At 35.7% G+C, this 18254-nt stretch overlaps 1 protein-coding gene across 3 annotated transcripts in view; it reads right to left on the bottom strand.

Moving 5' to 3' along the window:
* Nucleotides 1-18254, bottom strand: part of RGS12 (regulator of G protein signaling 12) — an 87931-nt gene that overhangs the window by 17968 nt on the left and 51709 nt on the right. For all 3 annotated transcript variants that reach the window (XM_040593014.1, XM_040593016.1, XM_040593027.1), the window contains exons 5-13: nt 17611-17780; nt 14230-14322; nt 12908-13051; nt 8290-8469; nt 6833-6986; nt 5535-5611; nt 3784-3984; nt 2725-2798; nt 431-557 (exon numbers count right to left, since the gene is read on the bottom strand). In XM_040593014.1, the coding sequence (XP_040448948.1) occupies nt 431-557; nt 2725-2798; nt 3784-3984; nt 5535-5611; nt 6833-6986; nt 8290-8469; nt 12908-13051; nt 14230-14322; nt 17611-17780 (1220 nt within the window). The remainder of the gene's footprint in view (nt 1-430; nt 558-2724; nt 2799-3783; nt 3985-5534; nt 5612-6832; nt 6987-8289; nt 8470-12907; nt 13052-14229; nt 14323-17610; nt 17781-18254) is intronic.

Raw genomic sequence — 18254 nt, 5'->3', positions numbered from 1 at the left:
CTAGCCAAGTGTTTAGTAGTAGAGAAGTTAAATCAGTCTGCTTCCACATAAATTTTCTGTAAGGGGATTTGAAGTAACTTTAATGATTCCCAGGGTACTGGAACAGTAATAGCTTTACCTAATCCAAATCAACTTTCCCTGGGTAATAATGGGAAAAGTTGAGCTCTGGAAGAAGCTAAGTTCAGGCTCTATTATTTAGGATGTTGGATTTATTCTGAAGGAGAATATGAAACAGATGTCAACTAAAGCTTTCAAGTACTTACAATTAAGTGTAATGGTTATGAATACTATGCATTTCAATCTCGACACATAGTCTATAAATACAGATTTTAATGCCTAATTATAATAATAAGAATAATTTCATGGACTATCACGTGATCTTCTCCAGACAAAAAATACTGCAGTTTGAATTACATCAAAAGATACTTACTAGTCTTGCCACAAGTTCGTTAAGATTTAAACCATATTTTGCAACCACAGGCCTTAAGACCTCTGTTACTGGTTTGGTGGGTTTAGCCTTCAAACCAACTGATCGATTGATTGGAACAAGATCCAGCCTGAAATATATCAATTGTAACATTAAGTATGAAATATTCCAATAAAAAAAGATGTACAAAATATATAACATCGAATCTAGAGCAAAGTTATACTAGTTTACTAGTACTGTAGTTATACTAGCTAGTGACCTTGAAACTTCACTAGCACCAATGCATCCTAACCTGAATATATACAGCACTTCTAATACAAATATAACTTCTACTGTTTCACATGCAACGTAATTGCATGGTGATCCTCAGATCAATTAGATATGTTCCATAGCGCTTTCACCTTTGCAGTGAGATTGCTCTGACCATTTTGGTCCAGGGGTGCTTCCAAAGTGACTTCATGTCTGTACTATAGCCTTGGATGTAGGAAAAGTATTTCTTCCCACATCCACAGGAGAGACTTACAATGTCCTATTCAATTACTTGAGATGGGCTTGGACAGGAGTTTTTATTTTTAAGCATAGGAACAAAGACAATGGAATTCCAGATGAGGGTAACTTCTAGCTAGATGCCACCATATCACAAAAAATTGCTGTAAGAGAAGCTTATATGCAAAAGCTGTAAAAGTAATTCAGCTGGAATTTAAAGACAGCCCTCTTCACAGTATATTATGCAATTTTATATCATTTCATCACAGCAAAAAGATAATGAAATAAGAAAAAAAAATATAAATCCCAAAGAACTATTGTATGTATGCCTACTTCCCTGCACAGAACTGTGCCTAGTTTGGGGTTTTTTTTTTAAATGCTCTTCATCTATGCATGGATTCCTCCGTAACAGCCACATTTGACTATAATGGCACTATAGTATGATAACAACAGCAGGCTTATTACAAACAAAACTATCAGAAGAAATGCACATTATAAAAAAAATAAATTAAAATTATTAGTGATTTTGCCAGTCACAATCAAATGTCAACACCACCTTCTCTCTCACACAAAAGTCATAGAATGATTTGGGTTGCAAAGGACCTTAAATACGATGTATTTCCAACCCCCCTGCCATGGGGTATTACTCGCATTACTTAAATGATGTTTAGTCTTACTGACTTTTCCCTTTCTCAAGAAACCTGAATAACTGAAACTCTGCCTTTCCTATTTTCTTTGAACACAACGGCTACTAAATAGAAATGATCAGTTTTACTCATTAACCGGTATTTGACACAAAGTGGCAGACATTCAGGTAACCAAGTACATCAACATAGTATTTGCCTTATGTCTAAAAATATTACAAATATTTCAGTGATTTTGCTTACACAGAGTCTACCCACAGCAGGAAATAGCGTAGAACATTTCTACATTTTAATTAACACACAAGTAACATACGGTACTGCCTGCTTAAAGTTCCTTTTTGATTTGGAAACTCTACAAACTCACACCTAATAAAAGACTGCTGAACCTCAATTTAAAAATTGAATATGCTATACCATATTCATTAATCTAAAGTACCCTTAAATAGAAACTAGCCCTGCTTCCTAAAGAAAAGTAATATAAAGCCAAAATGAAGCATGCCTGACAAAAGTTTTATTCACTTCAAAAGCGCAACTCAATAATGTAACGCAAGCATTCTAATTCATGACTTTTCCCTGAAATAACTATTTCAGGAGTTTTCATAGCACTAGTTTGGATTTTTAGAATCCAACATTTTTACATTAAACATTAAAACATTTTCTGGCATTTTGGAAAAAATAGAAGCAGACTATTTTGAAAAAAACTGTATACTATACAGTAATATTATGTAATACTGAATATACAATATACCGATTTATATTGTACCCATATTAATAACATTGACTCATTTAAGATGCAGAGTTATAAATCTATATTCACATGAATTTATATTTATACTATTAGTCTTACTGTAATCTGCCAGTTAGGCACACAATTACAGATGTAACTGAATGGGAACATTTAATCAATAAATACATCCATTTAATCTTTAATTTAAGTAACAACGAATAGGAACCTTAGATCCCCTTATGTTGGATTCTGGATTACATACTATGATGTTGCATTGCATGGCTAACTGGATTTTTTACTGGATTCAGAAAAGTTCGTTTCTGCATTAACTACTGTTTTGCTGCACAGGTAACTGACAATATACTTCAGTGCACTTACAAAAAGTAAAATAGAAAATGGGGTGCAGAATGCCAGAGGAAAATAGTATTTTTGACTCTTACCGAAATAAAGTGCGTTTTTCTAAACGTAGGTCCCGAGACTCCAGGATGCTACTGTCTTGGTGCAATACAAGTGGCTGCAGAACATGTCAGGAACAAAAGAACAGAGAGCAAATTAATTTAAAATATGTAAAAAAGAATGGCTTAATGGTTAAAAAAGATTCTCAGATACTTCAGAAAATTATTCATTAGGTTTTATGCATCCTACTGGATATCCATTTGCATTATTCAACATTATTAAAGTGTATTTTATTTTGGCTAGTTGTGAGACAATGACCGAACTTCAGCTTCCACTGGAGTCAGCAGGTATTCAGGAACTCAGTGTTTTAAAACAAGTCTAGGTCCTCCAACTTAAAATAAATTATTACATACAATGATGCATTAGAAAATACAGCAAGTTAACAATCTTTAAAATATGTAAAAAACCAGGCACATAACTATGCAAATGTGTTTATTTTTGTCACTGTATTTATCTAGATTGATAATAAGCACAAGTTTATGACAATAAATGTTTCACATCCACAGTATCTCCTTGAATAAGTGGAGTTCCAACTCCTGTTGGAATAAGAGCCATCAGCACCACCACCACCCGCCTACACAGACTGCTGTCTTGGGAATTTTCCTCAATATTAAAACATGTACCTTCATTCTAACATGAATCAATCTCATTCATCTTTGAAGAACTGAATGTCATTATGTTTGTTTACTTTAATGAAGTACCACCTACCACAACACATTTGTTTTCATTGTGGATACTTAACATTAAGCACAAGCTAACCATTTCCCTGGAAAAACTACATGGACTAGACACCTAAATTAACTTATTTTATAAGAAAATCCTTGTCATAAGCTCTCTTCTGCTTTCTGTAATGTAGATACCACAACCACCCACAGTAGTGTACCAGTTCTAGTTTCACTAAAATACTCCTTCAATTAACTATACTGCCAATATGAAACTATAGATAGAACTAGGAGATATGTACTACTATTGAGAGAACGCAACTTCTTATTAGTAAAATAAGTAAGAAAAGGCTTTAAAAAAGGCACAGTAATATGCAATACCTTATCACCTCCAACTAAAAAAAGGTCCACTGCAGCTATGTTAATGCCATGTTTCTCGCAGAGCCCTGATAGCACCTCTTTGATAGAGAATCCAGATTTAACAGCCATTTTGCTGGATGAACCATCCGGAAGGTTTATACAGCAATATTTGGAGGATTTCTCTTTATCTGGTACAAATGCAGGTAATCTTGAGGCTTCCGACTTGACAGGAAAAAGAAAGAAAAGTCAGTATCCAACGGGGGAATCAGGAATACGCATAACAAACCAAGCCAAGAAGCGTACTTTCTACCATCTTTACATTTTAGAAATACTTCCAAATATAAAAAATATCAGATAAATTTAAATCCTGGAAAAAAATAAACAGCACTGCACAAATCTAAATTTACTTCAATAACAGATGAAGTTTTAGACAAGTGAGTGTGTAAAACAAGTTACAAGATTCTCAAACTGTAGAACAGAACTCCTAATCAAAAAGTGTAAAGTAGTAAATAAAATCTTACTAAATTTCCAAATAGTTGTCTATACTCAATAATGACCTGCTGATGTAAAAATTACCATTGACACATTATGAATCAACACTTATGTAATAAGGAACACCTTTAACCATCAAGTCCCTCAACAAAATTCCCTCTTTTAACATATTCTGAATGCTACATATACAAATACACCACAGCATTAACTTTTATCCTAGAGTAACAACAGAATAGTAACACTACTACGAAATATCAAAAATTTAACAAAAAGCTCACTTATAGCTTTGAAGGACCCTACAAAAACACTGTTTGCAACAGCCTTTCAGGGTATTCATTGTGCTTTTTCTCTTTTAACTTGTTGGTTCTCACAGCAACTTTCTGACTTAATCATTTGGAATGGGAGAGAAACAGAAATAAACACCACTTTGCCAAGCTTGTTTCCCTACCCAATATTTGTAGTGTAGGCAAAATTCCATAGTTGCTAGAAATCTAGCCTACTCAAGGGATATCAAGACTACAAAAAACTTTTAAAAATTTCTTTTTTTATAATATACCTCCATATCAACATAGTTAAAATAAATTTAAAGAATTGCATTTATGTTCAATTATTAATACTGTTTTAGTTTTGCATTTCATTAATTTTACACTGAAGGTAGAACTTGATGGTTAGAAATCAGTGTCTTCACTGACTATTTTCCTACACACTATGACAAAATCAGTGTTCACAATGAAATTCTCTACCTCTCTTTTCTCAGTTTTTTAGGAGCAGAGTTAAATCATAATGACAAGAAGAAAAACTCACAACTTTAAAAAGAAACGAAGAGGAAACCATGACAAGACAGTAGTACCACAGAAATCAGCCTAACACAACATGCATACAGGTCAAGCAGAGGGAAAGCTTTAACATGTCATTGCTCAGAACAGAACCTCCAAGCACTGGTAAGTGGAAAAGGCTGTTTATGAAGAGCTACAGTAGCTCCCTTTGAAAGGCAAACTTTTATTCTGGAAGTTTACTGGTGCCTGAAATTAAGACAGACAAGATGCAAAGGATATCCTTGTGTTACAAGGACAAAATAAGGAGCAACATATGAACACAACTACTACTATATTTCTAGTATTCTAAAATTGCTTAACATTACATCTTGCCCGCTAACTGTATCACCTAAAGATCCTTTCTTAAACTGTTACTTCAAACAGGTTACTTCACACTACTTCAAAAATTAGTAACTCAGTTTTCATTCCTTCCCCACTTCTTCGTTATTAAGAGCTGGCCATTACCAAGTCAAGACTAGCGGTTGATGACATGGAGCCTTGTGATTCCCGTCTGTACGATAATCCATTGGACTGAATAGAATCTGTTTGTGGAAAGAATCAGCAATCAGTAAAAAGGCTTATTTTGATTATTTATTATGATACAGAAAGCTTTCAAGTATTAGCTCCTCTAGTCAGAAAAATAATTTCTTTCATTAAAGGAAAAAACACCAAGTTTTCATCTGTGCACTGAAGCATGGAAATCAAAACAATATTTGTCAAGTTATTCTTGGTTATGTAACCACTGAATAACCCCACTTGCTTGTATATTTTAAAAAAATGAACCTAATCCCCTTTTTTTAACATTAAAATGTTTTTAAAAATTTAAAAATATTCTACCTCTTTTGATATTTTGAAGGGAGTTAGGTATTTTTAAAAGTGCAAGTATGGTGTTAACTAAAATCTAGAGTCATTACTAGTCACTTTTCAGAAGTCTAAGTCTATAATCTTAGCAAATGCCTCTGATTTGTGAGAGTCACATATGACTATAATGAGAACACGTAAACTATTCATATGATCAAAGATATTGTGTGGGTCTGGGCCTTTACTAGAAAATAGAGAAGAGGAAACCACAGTAAGAATAAGGTCCAAATTTCGCACTTCAGTGGAATTTCTCTATTATTTTTAACTCAATGGAATGAGTTAATACAAAACTTTCATCTCCTCCTTTACAGACCATGTACAGCTGCTTTCATAGGGGAACTCTCAAAACCAGTTAACAAAACAGCAGATTACAAGGGTTTTCACAACTCTGACTTTTTTTAACTTTAGTTAGGAAAGGTGGAAACAGGTAGTGAGTGTGTTCAAAAGTGAACATACCTGTATAGTACTAATAAAAGAAAGAAAGCTAGGATAATGCAGATGAAGGAATCTTTAAATAGCTGTAACCATAGCACTACTTGCATGTACAGCTCCTGAACTTTTCGTAAAGAGTTGAAAGTATCTTACTGTAAAAATAGTAGTGCTCTGCTTGAGAATGCAATTGCCAGCACAAAGAAATGCATAGTCTACTGAAAAGCAGCAAAAAAACCTCTTGGAAGTCAATAAAACCAAATTTAATTTTTTGCATACTTTTATCTATTTATTTGTACATCTTCTTCCACAAAACTTCCAGTAACACTAGCCATGCTATGGCCTTCTGACTTGACAGTTTCATTTCCCTCTGTCACACCTAAGGATGCACTTAGATACAAACTAAACATAATGAGATTAGTCACATCTATTGCTGAAACAACTTGGAAACAAAGTGGAATGTGATTACTCACCATTTGGATAATCACCGTTTTCTCTTCTCTTCTGTGATTTTCCCAAACTCTTACTTCTTGACCATGAGAAAAATGTTCCCCTTTTCTTCTTCTCAGTGTCCTCCTCTCCTGACTCTTCATTTAAAGATCTTCCTGACTTTGATTTACCACTTAACTATCACCAAAACACAATTAAATCTTTGGTTGGATCACAGTTGTAAATATATTATCTAAAATAACCCCCCCCACACTTCTTCCCACCACCTCACCACCCCCTCCCTCCCCCCCCCCCCCCCCCAAAAAAAAAAAGTGTGACGGCCAGGTTAGCTCTCTTCCTTACCCAACTCATAAGTGTATATGCCAGCATCCCCCTCAGTAACAGTCAAAACCAAAAAAAACCCGCCCCAACCCAAAAACCAAACCCAAACCAGTTGAAACCAAAACAATATACACAGATGGAAATGTGCTGCTTGGTAGGGCATACAAAAGAGTAGCTGGAAACAAGCCACGGAAAGCTCCTGCAAATATGAACGAACTCTCGACAGCTCGCCAGTAATGCCTAAGTTAATGTGGAAAGGTCATTTGCCTTGCTTTTAAAACACAGAATTTCATTTCGGTATTTCAGGTATTTTTCCTAGGCTAGTCTTGAACATAAACTGCATTTAAAAGACAATGACAAAGTATTGCTTAACATTTACAAGTACAATCAATTTATTAGTGCTGAAGAATACAAACATCAGGAATGTTTGGCATTAAACTAAACTTGCTTTTAACAAGCTAGTATTCACATTAGATTATTAGAGTATTCCTTAAAATAGTTCCTAGTCATAAAAATACATAATAGCATATAGGCTAATGTGTAGTGATTGACAAGAAAAATGCAAAGTTATAATTTACCCATACAGTTACATAATACTATGGTGGTATTATCTACATGAAGAAAAAAATAAACTCTAAATAACGTTAGAAGATCAGTAAGACTACTGGTCTAATATTTAAGCAATTGTTATCTGTTTTACAAAGAATTATCTTAGCTCAGAAGCAGATAAGAAATTTAAAAAACATCCTCTGCAAAGATGAGTTAAATTAGATTAAGCCTTCTCCAATAACTTTTGATAAAATTTCTGTTCTCAACAGTCATTACAAGTATCACAACTTAATTCCAATATTAAATCAAAATAAATTTCTGAGCTGATGCATTGAAATTATCCTCATTTTTTATTTTTACACATATATTGAACAACAAATATTTAAAATTATATTCAGGAAGTCAATAGCTAGAAATCTGACTCAAAGGTATGGATTAAAAAAATTATTATTTTCCGAAGTACATAAAGATTTGGTAATTATATTTGTCAGCATCACAAAATACACATTCTAACTGGTTTTTATGTATTATCTTTGATCTTCTAAAGAACTTGAAAAACATTGTTTAAGAACACAGTTTTAAGATAACTTTAGTTAGTTTTAAAACTAACCTTTTTTGGTGTTGAGATATTGGACTTCTCTGAACTGATACTGTGTTTAGAAGTGGGGCTGCTGGGAACACGCTGAGGATCAGGAAGAGGACGACCTTCTACTTCAGCTAAGATGCATTCTTGGTAAAGGGGGGACTTGAGAAAGCGAGTATAGCTATCAAACTTCATCAAGTTAAATATCTGAAATTAAAATGCAACAGATAATGGTTACATAAGCTTAAATAACACATTAAGAAAATGAAGCTATTTTGCAACAGCCAACTCCCACAGCATTTAGGATATTAACCTGTAAACAGCAGTATGTGTGAGTTCATTTAGACCTGGTTAAATATACTGCACCAATTTAAAGTGAAACCTAATCTGATTTATTCCCTTTGTACAGGTAAAGAAAAATGATATGATTTGTGCAAAGCACATGAGAAGCTGAGATGCTGTGGGGTCTTGACACCACCATCCTCATAGCCATCTTTTATTGCATTTATGCCTTTGTACATTCTATGCAAAGAGCATAGCAAGCTAGCCATTTTAAACATTTTTTTAAAGATTAGTACATCAGCACCGTATGTGACAGGATTAAGTCACACAAGGGGGTTGTGAGGTAGCCATGTACAAGAGATGTTTGTCATCTAAAGCTCAGGAATATGATATAATCACAATATGCAAGAGTATATAATGATACAAGATACACAAGGTTAATTACTGATGCATGCAGGAGCAAAGAGTCCTTTACAATATTATGCAATGTTCACAAGCCCAATCATACAGAAAAAGCAGAGCAGTGTCTTTGGAAGACTCAATAAGTAAGGTGCTGTAAAATCAAGACGTCAAAAAAGAACAGTTTACGTAAAATGGTTGCTCTAGGCAAGACCAACATTTATCTTCAGCTACATAGGAAGGAACCACCTCTATACCAGTCCTGAAGCAAATGTCTGCAGCTAAGTTAGCCAAAGCAAAATTTATGAAAGGAAGAGAAGTTCTTTCTTAGATGCTAAAAAAACATTTGAATTTCTTATTCCATTTTTGCAAACCTGTAGTTTTAAGTGAATCCATACTTCTACCTTTTTATCTTCTCCAGTGATTCACTTGACCTGAAAAAACAGTATGAATTCCTTCTTCTTTGGACATGACAAACTCCCTATGAGTGAAGGAAAATATGCACTACCAACCCGTTACGGCATTCCCAAGAGTCTTCAGGGAAGTGTGTTACTAAGCCACAGTGGCCCAGCTGCAGGTGGAAATAATCTTTCAGATTGTGCAGAGACACCCTCTCAACAAGTATTAGTCCAAAACTTTTCTGACAGCAGATAACACAGAGAGAACTTGATCCTGCAGTGTCACACAGAAACCTAATTCAAACTGAGAGCTGCCTTCACATTCTTGCCTTCCCCCCATATATTTCCATTCTCGCTCAGATGCTACCTGGCGTGTTTGCTGGGCCTTCTAATGCACTGTTTTCTGCATAGTAAAATATAGGAAAAAAAACCCGTTGTAGGGTTAGTTTTGCCAGACTAATGTGCTGAAACAGCTCAGCACAAAATCTGAGGTGCCCTTAAAGCAGTGTCAAAGAGAATCAAGTGTCAAAGATTTCCCACTTGAAAAACTGCTCACAAAGGGAAATATCTCAGGCTATGCAAAATAAATCCTTCTCTGACTACAGGTACGCTGTCAAAATTCAAAAAGGCAACTAGTTTCAGAGCACACTTAGTCTCCAGGTCAAGGTTCAACAAAATATTGAGTATATACAACGCACATAGCTGTGAAACATTTCTTGAGTTCTGTTGAGCCCAAAGAATAATACTGTGGTGTACGGCCAAGACAGCATAAAATATGGAGAAGCAATTGCAAGAAATCAAAGTGCCTCAATCTCAAGGACTCACAGATGCACTGCTGATACAAGGTTATTGGGGGAAAATGGTTAAGCACAGTCTGCAAACACCAACACAGATGCAAAACTCAAGCTAACTGAAAACCACAAAATACTTCACCAGTCCTTGAATTTTTTAAGAAAAAGAAACTTACAGAGGTTACACTCCTCAACAAATCACGGTATTTTAAACTAAATGCAATTTGTGCCCTCAAAATACAAAACACAATTCTACACCACAGCTAACACTAATACCTTAAATTTACTACAGTTTCAGGATGAAAACCAAAGCTTTTCAGAGTTGTCTCCTCTCACAGAATCTAAGACCAAAAGAAGCTAAAATTGTTATTCTATGCTAGGTAGGAAGAATAAAGGAAAATATTGCAGAGAACTAAAAGACATAAGAAGAGTTACTGCAGACATGAAGCCTGTAGATTAAATGTACTTAATATAGCAAAAACATTCCAAACTCTTAACTTTGCTGGACAGAGTGATGATAGCTTAACTAATTTACCTTGAGCTGATCATCATCTGCCCTACTATGCTGCTAGCCCACACAACATCCCTGATTTCCTATATTTAGCATCATTATCATATTAATTTACAAATGTTAATGCCTTCTGCTTATTTGGAAAAAAACTAGCCGATGCAATTTCTCATTCTTACAAATGAGAAAGAAACACCTCTTATAAAAACATAATTTGAACTTTACACATAAACAAGGGTAGAAAACCTTTCATCTATTTACACAACTCTACATGAAGTAGATGTTATTTTATTCTTGTTTTAGTATCTTCAAGTGACCTACACTGCCTTGCATCCAGAAACACTCAAAATGCTTGTTCCTATTCTACTGTAAGAAACAGTGAAATCCTAACTAGGTATTTTGGCTGCATCCACACTGTCACATTACAACACCTCTAACACCAGGCTCAAGGACAAATTTTTGAGCCCACGGACAGAAAGCAACTTCCAGCAGCATTCCCAACAGGCAGTGCTTGAGAGATAACAGCCTCAGCAATGCTTTCCAAGATACTTGACCTTGGGTACACACACTTCTGCAACTCCACTGCAGCCTTACAGCAACACTCCCTATTCCCCAGCAACATATAACACTTATCTGATGACCACCAGAGATCAGCACCCACGCACTCTGCACTGGTGTTCAGTTCAGCACTGAAATCTAGAAGACCTTGTGAAAGACCACAAATGCAGAGCCTTCACAATATTAACATGGCGTCACCAGCATGAGCTGAAGTTTGAAAGTCTATGGGTGTGCTGCAGTAACTATACGCACCTACAGCTCTCTGTTCTCAAGGTCATGCCACCCATCAGGGCCACAAACGCACCTACTGCAGAACCACCACTCGGTGAAACCAAGATATTAAGGGCCATCGAGAGAGCTGATAACCCGGCAGTGACTTCAGCCAGGCAATACACCACTGGCACCTCAGCTGGCACACCCAGCTCCAAGGCCTCTTACTCTGGCAGAAGTAACTCTCATGCAGCTTCACCTAACTTTTCAGTGGGAGGAACGGGCCTGTGGATCTGACAGAACTACAGAGGCACTAACAATTTGAGACTGGTCAGGTCCAGACAGGGTCCAGTCTCAGATTAGACCCACAGCAGCACTTCACATCAGCATTTTCACTCACCTTATGAGCCCTCCAACTGAAGCACACAGCATTTTCAAAGAAGGAAGAAAACCTGCGTAAGCCCAGACATCAGACTCATAAGAACATCATTTACTCCACCAAACAACTGGGAGAGGATGAAGAGGAATTCAGGCATGGTCTCCACAAAGCCCAGATGAGGAATGCATGAAAAAATGTCTGGAAAGGTCGTGGTTGCTAATTCCCACAGAGACTCAGGCTTCTGTGCATGGGGGATAGCTGTAATGCTAGGAGCTACCAGACCAGAGAGTTAGACCTAACTTTCTGTCTCCACTTTGCAGATGGAGGAAGATGCTACGTCCACCTGCTCAGACTGCGCCAAAAGCATGCAATCTGATGTTGCACAAAGATTATGATGGTGAACTGCTTCATTTATGCAGTTAAAGCTATATCCTTGATTCCTAAATAACACGATCTCAAAATTAATTCTACTAATAAATTGTTAGGGTGGGAGAGTTACCAGAGAGATTACTTAGAAGTAAAAAAGAGGAAACTTAAATTCTACAGAAAATATGAAGCGTATTCTGTTGTTACATAACTATGCTGTTCTGAACATCAGTAATTATTTATAATATATCCACTTCAGGTCTTCAGACACCAACAGTTTCAACAAGCTTTCTCTGACAGTTCTATTAAAGGATAAGGGAAGGACTCCTTTAAGGCAACAGGCATATTTTACAAACCACTTTAACCAAAATTAGACACTATTTCTGTACTGAATTGTCCACTACAGAAAAGAATAAGCAACCATATGCAAGCACCATATGCAATGGTGTTGCAACACATGTAATTATTTACTGGCACTAAACCTTCTTTTCAGTAATAGTATTTTTCAGATTATTTTGCAGGTAATGGCAATTTTCTACATACATGCAAATGTATAGAAAAACAGCCAAGCAGCCTTCCGTTATATAACTTTTGCTATTCTGCTAACAGAATATATATGATCTTGACTTCAATGTCTTTTTATACATATTGAAATATACAGCATGTGGAACTTGAAAATTTTCTAGATTTTAAAGTACTTCAAAGGAAAAGATAATACACATAAATGTACAGCAGTCATGTTTTCTACGGTTACCTGAAGTTGCTGTTCCTTGAACATATCTGGATGTGGAGAATTGAGAATATCATCTGCCAGCTGTGCCTGACTATCAATATTAACTGGGGTTGTAGCTTTGCTGCACAAGAACTTAGTGAAGATCTCCCGAGCTCTGTAAGAAAGCTACAGAAAAGAAATGCTAAATGTATGTTTGCTTTAGATGGGCTTTTCTTGCATCGATATATTCTACCAAAAAATACAGTCATTCCAGTTTCCTATTAAGGGAAATAGAAGCATTTTTCAAATGACAACTTTTGTTAGTTTAGGCATATAAATAGGGGTTTTCCTTTAAAATTACAAATATTAATCAAATATTTCTTAAGCAGTAAAAGTCGTCATCAAAATAAAACCTAAATATTCAGACTATGAAAGTAATAGAAAGGAAGCACATCACGTTGTCTTACAAAGCAGAACAGATTTTTTAGCTTTTGCACCTTCTATATAACAGTTACTATTTAAAGAAAACCTCTAAGCTTCCATTTCTAGAAGTTAGAGAAAGGTAAGCATATACATGAATATTTACCGACAAAACCATTCGTGCTCTATTTTTAACTTATTCACTTTGAACCACCCACACTCTTGAAATAATGAAAATAACACCAAACTGAGCTCAAGAGTCCTTAGGGGTAGTGTTCAGAAAATACACTGTTCGAAGACAGAAGTAAGTGGCGGGAAAAAACCTGAGTGGTCCACAAGAGAGCAAGGAGGGACTTTCAAAATGAAATAATTTCCACATCTTAAACCTGACTATATTTGGCTGTGGCGTAGGCAGAATTGCTGCCAACCTGCACAAAATTCAAAATTCACCAAAACTGCCTGAACAACGTAGGACCATCTTAAAATGATGAAAAGGAGATTCTCATAATTTGTGAACAAACATGACTACGCTTCTGGCAGAAGATAGAACTAAATTAGTTACAAACACATTACCTTGGTTAGTGAAGGCAGTCTACCTGAAATAGCTTGAGGCTTATGCTCGCATCTCCTTGACATGTTAAAATTAACTTGCTCTGCACTCTCTTGTGCTGGGCTACTGCAGTTAGGTGTTTTCCAATATCCAGTATACTTTAGCTCATTTTTACAGAGCTACCTCTGCACTTCACTGCAGCCTAAATATATCAAATGTATTCAACTTAGGACAGTACTCTCAGGAGACTGAGAAGATTAGACTGAGGCTCCAGCCCTATACTAGTGAAGTCATACTACAAAGACCAAGTGCAGCTCCAATAATTACAACCATCTGGAAAAGTAACAATTTTTGAAGAAGCAACACCATGTATTGAAATACAACATCGACTTACCTCTTTTTTATCATGTGCAGGTACATGGTTAAAATATTCACAGGCCTGCCAAAATAAAATATTTTCTTCACTGAATTCTTTACGTAGAAATTCCTAGGGGAAAAATAAACAAACAAATGTCTCCAAGAAAAGAAGTTACTTGCCATTCAAGTAACATATTTATAATGTTGGAAAGTTTGAAAAATGGTAACATTTCGATCAGCCTCACAGTCCAGTTTTCATCTCAAGTAAAAATCAACTCATGTCCAAGATATACCTAGTGCTTCTCCTCTTTCTCACCTTTTTAAATGTATACAATTGAGAACAATCTATCAAGTTACAATCAAATAATTTGCACATACAAAGATGAAATTTGAAACTTCATGTTAAGTAGTGTATAAACTAGTGAATAAACTTTTAATAAAAATCTAAATAATTTAAAACTAAATTTAAAAATTACATTGTAAACCAGCTGTCTTTAATTGCAGTCCTACTAGTACAATAGATGTTATCAAGCAGTGCCCATAATCAGTTCTGTATTCATTACAGCATCTTTCTGCATCACATTGCAACTACAAAAAATCTTTTGTCACTGCTTGCTGATGTGGTCACATGGGTTCTCCTTGGAAAATACATTTTTAGAGGGGGAAAAAAAAAGTCTCCCACTACAACACAAAATAATCAGGATATTTATATTACAGCATCCAAAAGACCAAATAAAGACTGGGACCCCATTCAAACCTGTAGTTTGTACAACCACAAATTGTTCCAGATTGAAATCTATAATTCAATATTCTCTCAGCATATGTTTCTTGAACACATTTTAACCATTAGAAGCGGGGAAAAAATAGGTATTAAAAAAATTAACTTGGTCCTCTAAAAAAATTATCTAGACACTCATGTAATTGGAACAATGCCTGTTTACACTTTAGAGCTTTAGGTATCACTGTTTAATTGGAAATTTTATTTTAAGTCAGATGACAAGCCACAACATTCACTCAAGTGTCACACTGGTATCACTCAAGCTTCCTTAACACACAAGGCAGTCTCAAAAAGCAGTATAAGAGGAATCTTCACGGAGATCCTTAAAAATTTAATTCTAGTTGTGCTCTTAAGATGTACGTAGAGTTTAGGGAGTCCAACTGTAAGAAAGCAACTGAGAAACTACAGTACAGGGAGTCTAAATCCACTAGCAAGCTCTCAATTTAAATAAAAAAATTTTCAGAACTTTTCAGACACACTTCAGAACCTGAGATACTTAATGTTTAAAAGACAATCCAGAGGGTAGTCAGGGGGCATTTCTGCATTTTACATGTAATTACAGATTAAAAAAGAATCAAATTAGTCAGCAGGAACTGGAACCCAACTGCCTACTTCCCCACTCAGTGCCTTCACCGCGAATCTACAGGCAATCTCCTTCTGGCCACATGATTTGGGCACAGCTGGCTGTACAACAATTCAGCTTCATCAGGAAGACTGAGTGATGCCCCAGTTGGAACACTATGTAGCCTAGCAATTGTCACACATGGCTGGGAAGCTGGAGATGTTGGTTTGAACCACTTGAGGAGGGAACTTGCAATCAGGTCTGTCACTTCCTGGATGACTGCTCTAATCAGCAGACTATTATGCAAAATTGAGTATTTGCAAAACATGCAAAACCTCCTCTTCTTAGAAAGAAATTCCTGCTCTGTGACAAAGCTGTCCTCAGGAAAGGCCTACGCATGCTGAATCCCAAATGTACCAAGATGCTTACTATGTAGTCCTGAACTAAATGCTCATGCTTCAATGTTCTTGAATACTGGGCAGAAATCTTTAACTGCACAGTGTTACGATAGCCAGGTTGCAAGTAAATCTAAGCAAGAGCTCTGGATCTCCCCTGGGCTTCATGAAAATGGTGGTGCACACAAATTTAAATATTCCCTATTTGTTCTTTATATTGGGTATTTCTTTAACACAAGCAATTCTGAGGTTTTATAAAAATAATTTTCAATTAGAATAAAACGAGGGGGAAAAGTAAAACTTCCTGAATATCTGAGGTTGTCTTCTGCTGAAATAAAATGTCACTTAAACATTTTAATCTGAAAATTAAATAAAATTACATTAGCAACTTCCTAAGTTTTTTATGTAAGTTTTGAACTTTCACAGTAGTGAAAAATTACTAGAGCAATTTCTTAAGTGTACATAAGTAAGTTTACTCATGGCTTACAAGTAATTAGAAAAGACAACTAAACTTTCAGTAGCACCCCCACAAACCACATCATTTTTCAGGTGGACTCAAACATCTGATCAGAATTGTAATTTCTCTTTCAGTCTAACAAGAAGTCTCAGTATCTAAGCAGAAATGCTGATAACTCTTAGACTATTCTGCTAAGAAAAATACAAAGACAGAGAACACAATACCCAGGATATACTATTTTGCTTTCATCTTCTCTGTTTCCTCAAACAGGTGTTCACTGTTAACGTATTTTTGGGTCCCTACACCAGTTAAGATGGAAGTCTGCTTATTAATCCTTCTGATACTTCAGTATTTTTGTATCGAGGAAAGGAGTCTGCACGAGTTCCTGCAAATTCCAATAATCTACTTCTCTTATGCCACAGGTTTCTTTATTCTCCTTGTGAAAATTATTTGGGCAGCACAAACCATCCTTGTGCAACATATTCAGAAGTGCAACAATGCAAAAGCATATACACCTCAATTTCCTTACATGTAAGGAAAATCTCTGTTTACATGTAAGGAAATTGCGATGTATATGCTTTTGCATTGTTGCACTTCTGAATACGTTGCACAAGGATGGTTTGTGCTGCCCAAATAATTTCATAAACGTGCTATAAAGAAGCTTAATTTATGCTTTGCAAATACTCAACACTATTCCTGCAGGCTATCGCTTTAACCAGTGCTCTTAGCTACCTTAATTACTTCCAAAAAAAAAAAAAAAATGGCTAAAAAGCTTTTGCAGGAAGATAAACCACTACAGCATTGAAAAAGTCCTCTACATGGCTTCCAACATTTCAGCAGGTAAACAAGAATAGATTACCAATTCTTAGGAAACTACTGAAGCTAGTGCCTTTTCTTGTAAAAAGGCTACAGATGCAAATATAACAACATATAATTATTTCACAAAATGAGAAAGCTTTCCAAAAGTTCAGATACAAAGCAAAAGATAGCTTCCGTTTTTATGTGAACCTTTTGCTATCCAGAAGTGCACAACAATGTGTACTACTATGAACCTTACTCAACTGTGAACCAGTTTAGACTTAGAAAGATGCTCAGATTAACTGTGTAAGAATGAACTCCTGTCTCTTGTCCTATGTAAGAATACTGTCAAGAAAGAAAAATATAGGAAAATCATTGCAGCATTATCAGGTATTTGGAAAGGTCTCTCACCATCCCTCAAAACTTACTGAAAAATATTTAACACCAACAGGATCCTGAAGAAGACGCTCAAATGAAACAGCCCAGCTTGCAACTCTTCTTTCTCTAAGTCGTCGACAGCTCTGTACACTGGGAAGACTAGCATTGCTACTGAGGCTGTTTTCACTGATGCAGTCTTTTAAATCAGTACTATTCAGCTCTGTTAAAATAAAAATAACACATCTGTCAATAAAGTATTATTCACTTTCACCCTTTAGCATTGTTTACTTGATTTATCACACCTCCTGCTCAAGCTCACAGTAGTGCAGGCTTCAAAAACATCCCTTCCCATTTTTATTAGAAGCATCTGCATAGAAAAAGCAGCCCCAAACATCTCTCAGTTTTTTCTGTTCCACTGCAAAGAAAATTAAATGTGTTTCTTAAAAGCAATACCCTGCCAGAAGTAAAAGTGCAGGTACAAAAGGAAATCTTTTTTCTTGCTTCACAAAATAAAACATTTTGGACAAAATTTACTGCTTACGTTCCTCACCCTATGGACTGCACTCCTTCATAAGATTATCCAAGGAAGGTAGACCTTCAAGAACCCACAGTTGACCAGAAAGTGGACAAAAACCTATTTGGTGATAGGAAATAGCAAAATTTCATATGTGTTTAAAACAGTAGAGACAGGCTC

Source organism: Falco naumanni, chromosome 1, assembly GCF_017639655.2.
Source record: "Falco naumanni isolate bFalNau1 chromosome 1, bFalNau1.pat, whole genome shotgun sequence".
In the NCBI taxonomy this organism is placed as follows: Eukaryota; Metazoa; Chordata; class Aves; order Falconiformes; family Falconidae; genus Falco; species Falco naumanni.
The sequence above is the reverse complement of the archived record's forward strand: the minus strand, read 5'-3'. Positions and strand labels throughout refer to the sequence as shown.